This window comes from Nipponia nippon, unplaced genomic scaffold, assembly GCF_047370975.1.
Source record: "Nipponia nippon isolate SJK-2023a ecotype South Korea unplaced genomic scaffold, ASM4737097v1 scaffold_16, whole genome shotgun sequence".
Taxonomy (NCBI): Eukaryota; Metazoa; Chordata; class Aves; order Pelecaniformes; family Threskiornithidae; genus Nipponia; species Nipponia nippon.
Window position 1 is genome coordinate 11,487,501 of NW_028262332.1, and position 14,251 is coordinate 11,501,751.

General features: G+C 37.1%; 1 protein-coding gene across 5 annotated transcripts in view; it reads right to left on the reverse strand.

Moving 5' to 3' along the window:
- The window catches only part of DENND1A (DENN domain containing 1A), a 217,702-nt gene that overhangs the window by 180,021 nt on the left and 23,430 nt on the right, over positions 1-14,251 (reverse strand). For all 5 annotated transcript variants that reach the window (XM_087752734.1, XM_087752732.1, XM_087752731.1 and 2 more), the window contains exon 3: positions 739-782. In XM_087752734.1, coding sequence (XP_087608860.1) covers positions 739-782 — 44 coding nt within the window. The remainder of the gene's footprint in view (positions 1-738; positions 783-14,251) is intronic.

Genomic DNA, 14,251 nt, shown 5'->3' on the forward strand with positions numbered 1-14,251 from the left:
TCAGCACTTCCCAGAAATAAAGGTACAAGAAATCAGCTTGCGCTCACGACCCAGATGCAGCAGTTCCCCTAAACGCTGACAAACAATAACAGCGCATTAACTCCAGTAGTACTTATAGACACCACAGTAATAATCCCCTCTCCCTAACCTCTGACCCCTGCCCCAATCCACTTCTAATGAGACATAGTAAAATACAAGGTAACTCAAAGCTGTTAATTTCAAAGTCAGCTAGAAATCCTGTGAAAAATTCCACATTCGATCTGTGTATAAACTAAATTATAAATACCTGCGTGCTCTACCTGCACATTCGTATTTTTATACCATCTTTTTGAAACAGACTAGAGACTGCATGATCAGGCAAGAATTTAAAAAATGTACTGTACTGCCAGGTGCCCAGTTAAATATAGCTATAAACCTTTCAGACAATGAAGTAAGGACTGCCAAATGAACTGCAGGCTGTGGCACCTAAAGGCAAAAAGTGAAATTTATTAATCAATTTTCCTTCCCGCTCTCATGTTCGCTTGTAAAAACTAGATTGTAAAACAATCTTATGAGACCCAAAATTCTTCCGTTTTCTGCTTTAAATGTGAAAATGTTTTTATCCTTCTGCTCCTAATTAAAGCTTCTTTTTCTTTCTAAGAATGCATTTATCTCTTTCAGTAAAAAGAGCAGCAATAATATGTTGAACAACCCTGAAATAAATTTTGTCATGTAAAAAATTAATTACGCATTCCAAACCTGGTCACTGTAGTCCTCTGGGAATTGCCTCCGCACCTCAGGATCTGTAAATAATTGACAGATAATATTAATTGGCTTTGGATTAGTGAGCAAGCAGAGAATCACACATTAATATTTGATCAGAAGATGATAGCAACCCTGGCAGGGGATCCAAGGAGGGCAGCTGAGGCTGCTATGTTGATAAGAGCAGGGAAGGACTTTTCAAGGCTCTCCCTTTACCCTCCTCCAGAAAGACAAAAAATGTATATAAAACATACACATACAGAACACGTGAAACCATAAATATCTGTGTGTACATATGCATGCATATACACACACATACATCTGTTTGTAAATACATATTTATATATAATTGATTTTATAAGAGATGTCCTGGTGCTACACCGAACTTTAGGCTGTTACCTTGTGCAGTATCTCTCTGGCTGCAACTTGCCAACGAGGCTTGTCACCAGAAAACGGCTACCAAATGCACTTAGATCTTGTTTGGAATCAGGCAACTAGTTTTGCCAGCTACAGACACTGCGTCCATTAACCTCCATAGATGTTTTCAGCGATACCAGATTACAAATCTCTCAAAATTACTTTATATTAACGTTAAGGTATGCTCCCTAGAGAACAACAAATATTTACCCAGAATTTGAAAAAGGTAATTATTATAGCCCTGGAACCTCTAATGCTTCAGATTAGCAAGCATTCAGGAGTGATGCAACATCCTCATTCCTTTGGCTTGTCAGAATAAATAATATGGTAGTATTTCCTGAATTTAATTAGAGATGTTCATAAAACAACAAAATATCGTGATTGAAATTATTTAGATGACAACCTATTTAAAACAGAACCCTTCAAAGCCATCCATTTTTCAAAGGAATATGGCTGAGAAAATCAGATTCCACTCTACAAAGAATTTTTTTAATTACAAAACCCAACCCTACAACAATCACACAAGAGTTCAGAATGAAGCGTAAGGCATAGAAAAAACCCACTGCTGTCCCCCACGGCGTCTACCCTTTGTACAATCCGATGGATTTGGCTGGATGAGGCCTGGCTCCCGGGATACCCCGTTACCAGATTTCTGACTCTGTGTACACTGTTGCCACAAATTTTGATCATCAGGTAGGGAGCGACATTGCATGCACAACCTCTACTGCTCAATTACTGCTACGCTGCATTGGAGCGGAGGCTTGAGGGGAAGAGTCATTTCTACGACACGTGCACCACACGCTGTTATTTCAGAATGGTCCCACCCCAGATTTCTCATCGGCAAAGTTTACTTCAGTAATAAATCCATTGATTGGTGATTCAATTGCTAGTAGATGCAAACTTTTCATTAAGGTGTATTCTTTTTACATTAGAAATACAGCAAGACTGTACATTAGTAAACTTTCTAGCTTAACTTTTCCCAGACAATCATATGCTTAGTTTTAACATTTCGCCATTACACGCATACAATTACACACATAATATATCAAATTTTACATATGCATATGAGCAAACCCTTCTACATTAACACAACAAAGTAGAAATAGAAAGCAAGGGATCACATTTTAAAGCCTTAGTTTGAAAATTCTTAAACCTATTATGCAGTAAGCGTGCTAAGCTAAATGTCCAAACATGCAAACGAATGTGAACAGCTGAACGGCGTGACCAGTCCTTCCTACACCAGGAACAATGAACAGGACAATACGGCTTCATACGTCACCAAAGCACAGTATCAGCGGTAAGATGAAACTATGCAACATCTATTATGACGCATATTCTTGAAGATTTTTTAAATTAATTATTTGAGGCTAAACTTTCCGGATTTCACAGAAACAACACATCAATGAAAGAAAAAAATTTGTAAATGCCAGTACAGAATATTGCTTAAGAAATCTGTAACAGTGCCTGGAACACGATATTGACATTCCCAACACCACCACTTCCATTGACCCGCTGCTCTCAAACTTAATATAAATATATATACACAGTGACACACAGAGCATTTTATCATTTACCATTTTTTAAGGAAATGAGGAATTAAATTGGGACATAAATTCACAGTGTGCTTGCTCTAAACACATTCCTCCACAGATCACAATCCACATTCTCCATTCCTTAAAAATACAACAAAACAGATTAGTCATATGAAGTAACTGTGTGTGTGTGCATGCGTGTGTGTGAACATGTGGTTTTTCCTGTTTTCTTAGCATCTTCAAAGTCTTTCTGTGTTTCAGGAGCTCACTGGAATGGAGGAAGGCCTATCGGAACCTATTTGTCAGCATTTACGCAAACCTGAAAGCTCCTAGCAAGGTCACCACCCAGAAGACAGAGGTGCACTGTGCACCACCTTGCAAGATACTAAGATTCACTCACAAGCACTGGTAGCTGAAAGTTATCATGGGCAAACAAATACACGCTGGTGCTTTTATTGTCTCAGAGGCCACCTTACGAACCTTGCTTATTAAAATGAAGCAAAACACAAATAACTTAAAAATCACAGCCAAGGATTTTTTGTTAGGCTCTTCTGGGTTCAATTTTAGCTTTGTCTACATACGTCAATTTTCATTCAGAGTTTTTATTTAAATATGTTCATTCTTACAGAAATTTGGGATTTTTTTTTTCCTGCCTCTCAAAAATTTCTGTGCCATCGAGAAATAAGGCGGAGCAGCTGCCATAGAATACGCAGCGTAAAATAAACAGAAAAAACCCTCCCTGTTCTATACATGTCCCTAACACAGGGAAGTTAAAATCACAAGAGTCAGAATAGTTTGGGTTGGGACCTTAAAGCTCACCTGGTTCCAGCCCCCCTGCCACGGGCAGGGACACCTTCCCCCAGACCAGGTTGCCCAAAGCCCCGTCCAGCCTGGCCTTGAGCGCTGCCAGGGACGGGGCACCCACAGCTTCTCCGGGCAGCCTGTGCCAGTGCCTCACCACCCTCACAATAAATCAACTTAAAACAAACCAAAAGATTTCCATTGTCCTCATCTCTTACAAGGAGCACTACATTTTGTACATCAGTTAACTAGACTATACACTCAACAGGATTTGGCAAAATTTTCAATGTTGACTCATTCACAGCCATTGTCTATGACGCAGAGTGTGGTACATAATTAAAATGCAGTTATGGTGATTACCAATAGAGTAAAAAACAATAACTTCCCCCCCCATCGCTACATCAGAGTGTATATCTCCAACATTTCTGTAATATCCTTTGATATCAATAGCCAGTAATGGAGGATATTTCAATTTTCAAAGCTACTGAGATGTTTAACTGATCTACTACAAAATTATTTTCCTTATTTATTTCAGAAATTATGCGGTTTTGAATATTTGTTCTTTATGGGTAACATGCACTAGTTAAAAATTAGACCACGGGTTACTAAGATCTTTACAATGCATCAAAAATCAGATCACCTTTATAATTACCTTAAGACCGCTTCTGCTGAAACAAAAATTTTGTCACATGCTCTTGCCATGGAAAGAATTGCGATATATCCTTGCTGCAAGAAGAGCAACGTTTTGATCTTTGCTGTCCATCCCTATGGCTTCCTCTCCTCACACAGCAGCGGTGACACTGCCAGCCGTCGCCAACGCTGCTGGGTCAGGCTACCTGCAAACGCAGAAGGCTGGCCTCCACCTTCTCTTGAGAAAAGGCAGCAAGGACGGATCATCTTTTGCTGCTGTGGTTTGCATACTACAAAATGCAGGTATGCCACATTGTAAGAACCCTTCCTATAGGTCATCCAGCGTAGCTACTCATAAACTGTGAGTAAATATTTAGAATATCTGTTTCTTATTTTGTGTCTTCAATGAGCTTAGTAACAGAAGAAAATGGATAGAAAAGAAAAAAAAAAAAAAAAAAAAAGATGGCCCAAACCCCCACAAAACCAGAGGTAACAGACCTTCTTGAAACGGGCCTTTTATGCAATTCAGTAACACAAAATGGGGAGTTTCTCAACTTTTCCACATAGTAGCTTATTGACTGCAATATAATTTTTACTTTGCTGTTACATAGTCTTTTCTATATCTCTTAACTAGTACCATTGCATTTTTACTTGTATATTGATCTATATCCTAAAGGATAAGTTACTTCTACCTCTTTAAAATTAGACAGTAAAACATACACACTGCAAGGCTCAGACAGGAGGAACTTTGTCAGATGCTTGCTGTGCTGTGCAGTCTTCAAGCAAACGAAGGAGTTCGGGTTGTTTTCAAGACTAAGCAACTGAGAACGTCTGAATCTGGGCTTTGGGGAACTGAATCCTCACGCAGATAGCACTGTTCCCCTCACGGGATTAAACATTACCACACCGCGATTTAGAAGAAGATGCGACTGTGATTAAGAGTCCCTACCTGAGTCAGTTTCTACAGGTTCAAGATGAACGTGTTCTCAAAGCACACAGTCTATAATTATATTTTCATCCAAAAAATGCATTTCACAGCACTATGATACATTCATAAGCTGTCTTCAGTATAAATAAAAACTTCCTATGTCAATCAACTGTATACATTAGGAGAAATTTAATTTCATCCACAATGCATGAAATGTATGAAATTAACTTAATTTCTCAACCCCCAATTTCAATGGAAATGACAGCAATATGGACTTAGTTGGATGAGCAAAGCACCTTGTGGAACTGCACCGGGTGTCACACGCCTGTTAAGACAGCGGGATGCATGGTTTGTATGCAGTCTGCTTTTGATAACACATCTCATAACAGCATCAGAATGGCTAATCCATATAACCTGGAACCCTACAGTTAACAAACCACCTTTACGTTATGCCTGGCAGGCACATGCTTGCACATCCTCATGTTTTTACAAGTACTTTATATTTAACATTGCATCAGCTCCATTACTTTAGCTTTTAAATGGTCTGGGAATATTTACTAAACTTTCAGTATCTTTATTTGGAAAACACTACACAATGGAAAAAAAAACTATATCGTATGTTGTTATTATAGCTTTCATCACTTTATCCATTTTTCGTTGTTAATCTAATATTCATTTGAAGGGCGTTTTCGACTACGCTTACCTACACTTACATACACAATAAAATTATATTTAAATTCTATGCAGTCATTACATGAAGTTCCACGAAGCTGGAGCACCCTCACTAAACCAAGAGGATTTACATAGATACATACGTTTGGATAGTGGCCTTCAAGACACCTGACTTTATGAAATATAAACATCTACAAAACATCTACTCAGTATGGGCAGGCTCTCCATTGAAAGGATAAGCACAAGGCGCCTAATAATCACAATGGACACAATATCCAAATTATCCTGAACAGGGGAAAACGGTCATACAAACGGAGGAATACAGGAGGGTAGCTCAAACAAGCATTCGGGATTCAGCTTTACTCAGCAAAATATGCTTCAGCACTCATGTGAAATACTTGGTAAAGACATGAACATAACTGACTGTCAACTCTGCCTATAAAACTGAAGTAACTTGAAAACTTCAAACACTGTTACTAACGGTAATTTGTTTTGCGCACTGCATGCAAACAGAATCAGATGTAGCTCCACTGTATCTCCAGACAGTAAGAAAACCCTTTGCAACTCAAAACACACTGAATGCTCTTAGTCTAGGTACTTAACAGGCTTTCTAATGAAATGATGCTCAAATATTTTTCTACTTTAGTACTCCATAGCCAAAGTAAACACACGTAAAATACTTTTTTCAAGTTCAGGAGAGTGGAATCTATTTGTGACATCAGAACAAGGGAAGAGACAGACAAATCCTAGCCAGCCTCTTACATAGTTACGGCAAAGGAGAGAGATTTCCAGTGCACCAGTCATCTATAAAGTTATAAAGCATTAAAAGCTCAGCTGAGGCCAGCAAAAGGAGACATCGCAAAATGATGAAGAGACAAAGTGAAAGTTAACAACAGAAAGAAAAGAAGTCACGTGAATTATGGAGCTGCTTCTCAAACCAAACTTTTCCCAAACACCAAAACATGAACTCAAGTTGTGCTATAGGTTGAACTTGTATGTTGATGGTAATTTGAGATCTCCTGTTTATCTTTCATTACGTCTGATTTTGTAGTTTCAGCTCACAAAAGATGACAAGATCCACACAGTTTCTACCTAAAGCAAGTGCTGACAAACTTCTCTGGAAAATAACCGTATATTAATATTAACAGCACGCTGAAATATAGCACCAGAAATTCTAAGTTACAAGTGTAAAGCAGAAAGTACACAAACAATATCATTCCAAAAAAAAGCTCAAATATACCATCTTATCTGTAGTCTCCCATTCTTGTATGGGTGCAAGTGCAATGAAATACATATACATCATAAATGTAAATTAAAACTGTTGGTACTAAGAAACAAGTCAACTTAACTTCATTCCTAATGTTTACGCTCAGGTTTAAAAAGCTTTTATACCAATGGCACGTCTTATGAATTTCCTAAGATTCATGAATGACTTCACTGAGCTTCAGTGGCTTCACTTACCAACCTGATCCACAGCACTGAAAGCCCTCTTCCCAGAGGATACCGCTCCGTACAAAGCAGCTGCTGCCCGTAACATCTAGGCTGGCCCAAGGCCTGGACATCCACTAGCCCTTGTTACTCACAATGTACACCCTGTTCTAGGGAGGACCGGTTAGGAAAAACACATGCGAAACGGATCACATGGTTATTTTTGAAGCAGTTTCCTTTGCAACTATTTTAAGAGGTGCTTTTGAGGGAAACTACTGAATCAATTCTCATATGAACAATACACGAAATTTTTGTAACTGAACATATTATTTATTTTGAAAAGGGGTAAGAAAGGACAATGCTGTTTCTCAGTGACAGACGAGTAAAACCATTCTGCACTGTCACAGCAGCATTTTGATTCTTTGCCATGCATTTATAGAGTACCAACAAATGGATAGCACAAACCATCGATTCCACGCTAGGTGAACACAGTTTTCATTGCTAACACATTAGTTTTTCCCTCTAGTAGTAGAGATTCTACCTCACATCTATGCACATTATGTAGAGCATTGTATTGATTGCTCAACCGTATGCAAGCTATTATTGTTAGTATTTTAGTAATTATGTGAATATTTCCAAGTTCTAAAACCTATTACTGCCTTTTCTTACAGAACCTTCTTCAACAAAAAGCCAAATACAGAAGAATATTGAAATTAGCTGTGAACTGTATAATCCCATTGTTCAATTTCATGGCATTTAAGACACTACCTTCCCCTCCTCACAAGTCTAGATGTTAATCCATGCTGTAACCTGATTTAATTTTCCAGATGACAGGATGGGAACATGCTACAATGGCATATTAGTGTAACTGTGCTGCTCTTTTACTCTCAACTTTTCTTACATCATGAAGTGAAGAGTTTTGCTTTTAAAAGAGGCATGCTTAATTACTTCTAACTCAAACTGGTCTGTATTTGAAATGTATGGAAATTATAAAACCAGGGAAGTTCTTCAAAAAATGATCAGCAAATACTTCCCACAGTTAACCACACAAAACCAATACATACTAACCTGTTTCTTCTGATAAGTCAGCCAATTTAATCCATACTGGCTACAAATCATTCAGATATACTAATACCAAATTGAAAAATAGTGAAAATTGCTTCGTTTTACCTCCCTAACTAAATGATTTAACTCATTCACTTCTTTAAGGTCTTTATAGCTGCAATCCCTCTAAAACGAAATGGAATTCCGTTCAGAGTAACTTTAGTTTCAACACCCACTACACATTATAGTACTTATGCAGCACAACTAAAAAGTAACGTAAAACTTCTTTCCAAACCTCTGCAAACTCCTTGATGTCCTGTATTCAGTACAGCCGAACACTTCTGCTTGCCCTTAAACTGCTGCAGACTTAGCATGCAGATAACATCTCAGAGAGGGGGGAGAAGGGGAGGAGGGAAAAGGCAGGGGGGTAGGGGGCGGTGGAGAAAATGTGGGAGAGAAAAAACCTGCACACACAAGAAGGCAGACAAGAAACCTCAGAACAAGTTCTGGCAGAAAATACATATGGAATAAAAATTACGTTTTTCTGGATGTGAAGCTTTAAGACTTCAATCTTTTCTTCTTAAGGCACTCCTTATCCTAAAAGCGTACAAGTCAGAAAACAACCGAGATGTAAAAGAAAATTCTGTAAGAATGTCTTACAAACTAGATTAAAAAAAAAACCAAAACCACACACACAAAAATCCTGCCCACAACACAATGCATGCAACTGAAGCTCCCCCAAAGTATCAACATGCATAGCAAGCATACATAGCAGGCTCAATATTCAAAAATACAAGCCATGTGAGAATAGTATGCAATGAAACCATTCACCTAGCAGATCACATTTCAAACAAATATTCCATTCCTAGGATATAGTCCGCATCTTTGTGACGAGTTAGGCATAAATAAGAGGAGACTGACCTATCATTCTCAGTTACTGAAGTTTTTCTGAATGATGTGCAATCACCAGTTGTGTGAACCAGCAAGTACTATATACATCAGCTGCTGTTCAAACGAGCCCATTGACATTAACGCCATAAAAAACAGACTTGCAAGTTTGCCTCTCTCTCGTAACAGAACATTTGGAAGTCTGCCCTGCAAGTGCCAAAAACCGCACTGGTAACATGAAAATGCTTTTCACAATAGTTTAATCTAGAAACAGAATATAAGGTTTGCAACTCACACACGAAATGCTGTTCAGAGTTCAGTAAAATGATCCAAAAGCAAGAAAGACTGAGAGCAAAGGCAACATAAAATATACATCATAGGAAACAGGAAGGAAGAGAGAAAACCAGAACAGATTAAGCAAATCACTATGATTTCCATAATTGTTTTATATTATTAACACATCAAGAGCCAGAGGGGCAGTGAGGAGCAAAACTTTCCTAGGCAGTGTTCAGCAGTACCTTTTTTTTTTTTTTTTTTATATCCTTCCAGAGTAAAGCAGGTTAAGCTACAACTTCATAGTGGATTTTTACTTAAGGCTATATACAGCTCTCCAGAATAAAAAGAATGATCTTCAAAATTCAAACGATACAAGAACTGGCAGAAGTCGTCAAAGCTGCCCTCATGTGTCAGTCCACCTGAGGTGGCCGGGTTCCTAACCGATCTCCCCACGTCAGTTTTCCAGTGCACGCATTAGTCCATCTGCAGCTTTATGACCCATTCTGAGTAAACCTTAAATATGAGACTTTCACTGCTTCTAGCATCCAAACCAACTTCCCATCTAAAGGGGTCTTGGTTAAATTCATTTTACAATCCTGTTAAAAAACTAAAGTACCATCAGTGCAAAATGGAAACAACACTCACTTCTTGGATAAGACGACAGGAAAAACATTCATTGTGTTTTACAGAAAGAAGAGGCTACATTAGTTTCCTCTCAGCAAGTCCTAATCAGTTTTTTGGTGTCATGTCAAGTTGTTGAACTGTCCAGCTTGCCACTTAAAAGGCATTTAGCATCACACGGACATTCCACTACAGAAAAGTAGTAGAGTTAAGAACGGTATTTCCAGTTTCCTTTGGCACCATTACAGCTTTGAAAGAACCTGTTCTTTTGTTTCCATACCATTTGAAGAGCTAAAATATCATGAAATAAACAAATGCTGGAGAATAAAGAAAAACAAAAACAAAAACCAAAAAAACCCAAAACAAACACCCAATCAAAACAACACTGAAGTTAGCTCCAATCTAAATGTTAATGCAAACATAACCACAAAAACTGAAGAGTTGGTTCAGTTTATATTTTATTTCAAATCTCTTCTGTAGCATAAAGTCAGTCATCCCTCTCCCAAGGAACAAGATCAGCTCTTCCCTTCCACAGCATTAAAGTTGTAACAGGAGCAGATCAAGAAGCAATGGATTGAAGAAAATGCATGTGTCAGAGTCAAGATCCGATAAATGGTAAGTAAAAGGATACCGGAAACGTTAGTTAGATCCTTTTGTAAGGTAACACATTCCATCTTCAACTGCTATTATTTACTCTCTTGGATTCTTATATGGAATGGTGCCAGGTTTAATCAAAACTTTACCAATTCTTTTAATGGAAGTTGTGAAAGAGTTGTGTTGCAAGCACAGAGTGTTCAATATGGTTGGGGAACTACCTCCATATTAAATCCTTAACTCCTTTTGTTTCATCCATACCAAGAAATTAGTTTAAAAAAATCAGCTGTAAAACAGTACAGATTAATTTCTCCTCTACTAACTTTCTAAACTATAAGAATAAGGAGACATTAGAAAGTGTAAGATGTCTTCAGTGATCAGAAAACTCAGAATTACTTCCTTACAAAGAAGAGCAGAAAACTTTCAGTCCAGATTAATTCTTAAACTGATGATACTGATATAACTAAAGCTAGAACTATAAAAAGGGGATGCATAGGATAGAGTTAAAGCTAAAATAAGAGACCAAAAACAGAAGACAAAAAAAAGTACTTATTTCAAGTCTTGTTTGTTACATGTTTCTCCCATCTTCATTTGAGCTCCTCAGATCTTTTATATGCAATGGTTAATCACTTTGGTGATACCTCAAGTCCACATTAAAGCATGGTTGATGAATCTTTTGAGTTTGCTTTACTATGCACTTAAGGGGATATTTCCCTTCATAACCATCTGTTCTTCAACCAACCCAGAAATTTAGTATTACTGGAAATCTAAGCCAAACTCCAGGAGGCCTGCAAAGAGCAAATTTTGAATGGATTATGTTTTTAATTATTTTTTTCCCCTGTAATTTCAGTCAGCAAATTACACAGCAGCTAACACTTGCAAAAAATACAATTAGGTAACATCCTACTTCAATGTTCAAGAAATCCACAAAGCCCGGCTTACAAAATTAAATACAAAGCGTTCTGAACATTTTACAGGCTGCCCATAACAATTATACAAAAGACTTTAAATGTAGAAGTTGAATAGGAACACCTACTTTAAGTAGGCTTTTTTGGTTTTAATAATTTTTTAAATTTATTTGTGTTTGATCAGAATATTTTTTCCTCATAACCTTTTCACCACTCTATAAATTTAATAGAGATTTAAGTTTCAAGTGCTCAGGCCATGAATACTGAATTCGTTTCTCTCCTGCCTCTTTGTATTTATATTCCGAGACAGCAGAGTTGCCTGGTGACAGCCTCTTCACTTCAACAGCAGCTGGCAAGCCCTCCTTGTCCTGAAAATACGAAAGAAACAGTTAACTAATATTTCCTGCTACGATTTAAATGTGACAATCTGGAAGTGCCAATACCACACAGGGCAGGATTTACAAGATAAGATTTTTCTTAAGTCTCAGAAGCAATAAAGGAAGAAAAACAGACTTTTATCACATGTAGCTAGCATGCAGCAAAAATTAATCCAGAGTTAGCGCATCATCTAGAGTTTAACAATACCAGACACAAGCGGTGATTGTGTAAATCTGCCAATTTAACTTCTATTTCCAGAATGCAGATTCTCAAGTTACACAAGATAAGACCAAAGCAACTAGAGTTTTGACATTTTTACAAGAAACAGTCACTCTCTTTAATATTTACAAGACGTGTATTTCAAATTTCCTATGTATGCCTATCTGCTTTCCCAAGATTACTGCTTCTGCTGAAGGTTCAAGCATATGTAGCCCAAAACAATTTCTTTAAGCTAGCTTTTTACAGCAAAAATAAAAGATTTACATTTGATAAAATGAGAGTTTATAGCCAACTTAATTCATACCTAACACTGGCATATTAATATGCACTTTCACTCAAGAAAATTCTTATTCAATTCATTTTAAGAGAAATTTTTACATAATTTCACAGTTCCTACTTTCCTGTGTCAACCAGATAATTTTAAATTCTGTTTGTTGTTTTGAAGAAAGCCAGGAATAACATTTTAATGTCTTATTGCTCTTCAGAAATACTATATTACAAGGAACTCATGTAAAACCACAACATGGCCATGGCAATCAATCCACTACCTTACAAAACTTAAAGGAATTGCTAATGAAAACAAATAGTATTTTCCAACATACCACCAGGCTTTTCACTACTAGAAAATACTTTGAGTTTTATAAACATTTTCCAAACTGCTTTATTTTCACCATTTTTGTTTTTACTTTTAATGATATTATGGCCATTTTAATTTGCTAATAACCTACATTTTCCATGTATAACAGAACACTTTACAGTCATCTAACTTTTTTTTATCTCTTTCCAAAATTCACCAACCATAATAAATTCAGATAGACATATTATTAGGCAAATACATACCAGTACTGCAGAAATATATTCAGTGTTATATGGACCATCACATTTCAGGTTTAATCTGAACTGACTCAAAAAGCACTTGGAACAAGAGTGTTCTAGCTAACCATAAGTTCTTGAAGCGTTGTACTAAAAAAGAAAAAAAAAAACCCAAACCCCACAACTCTACTCTTCAGTAATTGTATAATTGCCTAAACTACACAGAGAATACCTTCTTTGTTAAGCACGCTACAGCGAATACTGATTTCTAAGCCTCAAGCTATGTAACTTTATAATGTTTAAAACTCTGACCTTACTTTCATACTTTCCATATTGATAGTCTCAAACTGTTTTCAGTTTCAAAGTTATCGTGTGTTACTTTAGTAGGGTACCACGAGCTCCCAGTGACACTGCTCTGTGTCATTGATCTGCACAAATATCCTCTCTTATGGGAATCTCCCTGCATAGCAATACAAGATTTTATAGAAAACAAGCTCTTCAGAATAATTTTGGGTTTTGATGGCTTCAAAATTTCTATTATTGCATCTGTGTTTATTTCAGTATGCTTTAGTTATTCAAATGGCATCGAAACAGAAAAAACGGATTCTACCAAAGGCAAAATTGTGACACAGGAAACCGAAAATCCCGTTCTTAATTCTATTGTTTTCTTTAGTGGAGATGTTAACTGAAATACTTTTTGGAATGTATAGTAAAATATATCCTATCATACAATGAAACTGATTCATATATGTTTCATTATCAATAAAGGACAGCCAAACCTAGCTATCATTTTTGGTGAGACATTATCATATAAGTAATACTATGGTTGCGGTTTCTACAACAACGTACACATCCTTAGAGCTTCACGCTTAATGCATTTACAACTACAGAAATCTATGGTATTAAATGATCCTAACTGACCAATAGTTTCAGTGGTCACCAACTCACTCCTAAGTTTTAAGGCACACAAGATCATACATAAAAGATAGCAATAATTACTTTGTTGACACACTTCAGAACTTAGCCTTGTACCCTTCAGTACTCAATTGCACCTTCTTGTCTCAGCATGAACCATGTAACATGCTCATCTCAAGTTATCACTCATATTAGTACTGCCCATTCTATCAAAATGGTAATGAAAATTCCTAAGGGCTAGTATGCTGGAAGCAAGTTAAAAAAAAAAAAATCCGAGATTGGTCACAGCGGGCCTCAACTAAGGCTGCAGCATCACTGAGGTCTTGTCAAAGCCTACAAACTGAAGCAATAAATCAAAGTTTGTAAAGACAGGAAAAGCATTCAATATACTCTCCTGCAAAAGGTTTCTGTGGAGTCAGATGTGTTGATGACAGAAGTTGAACTTC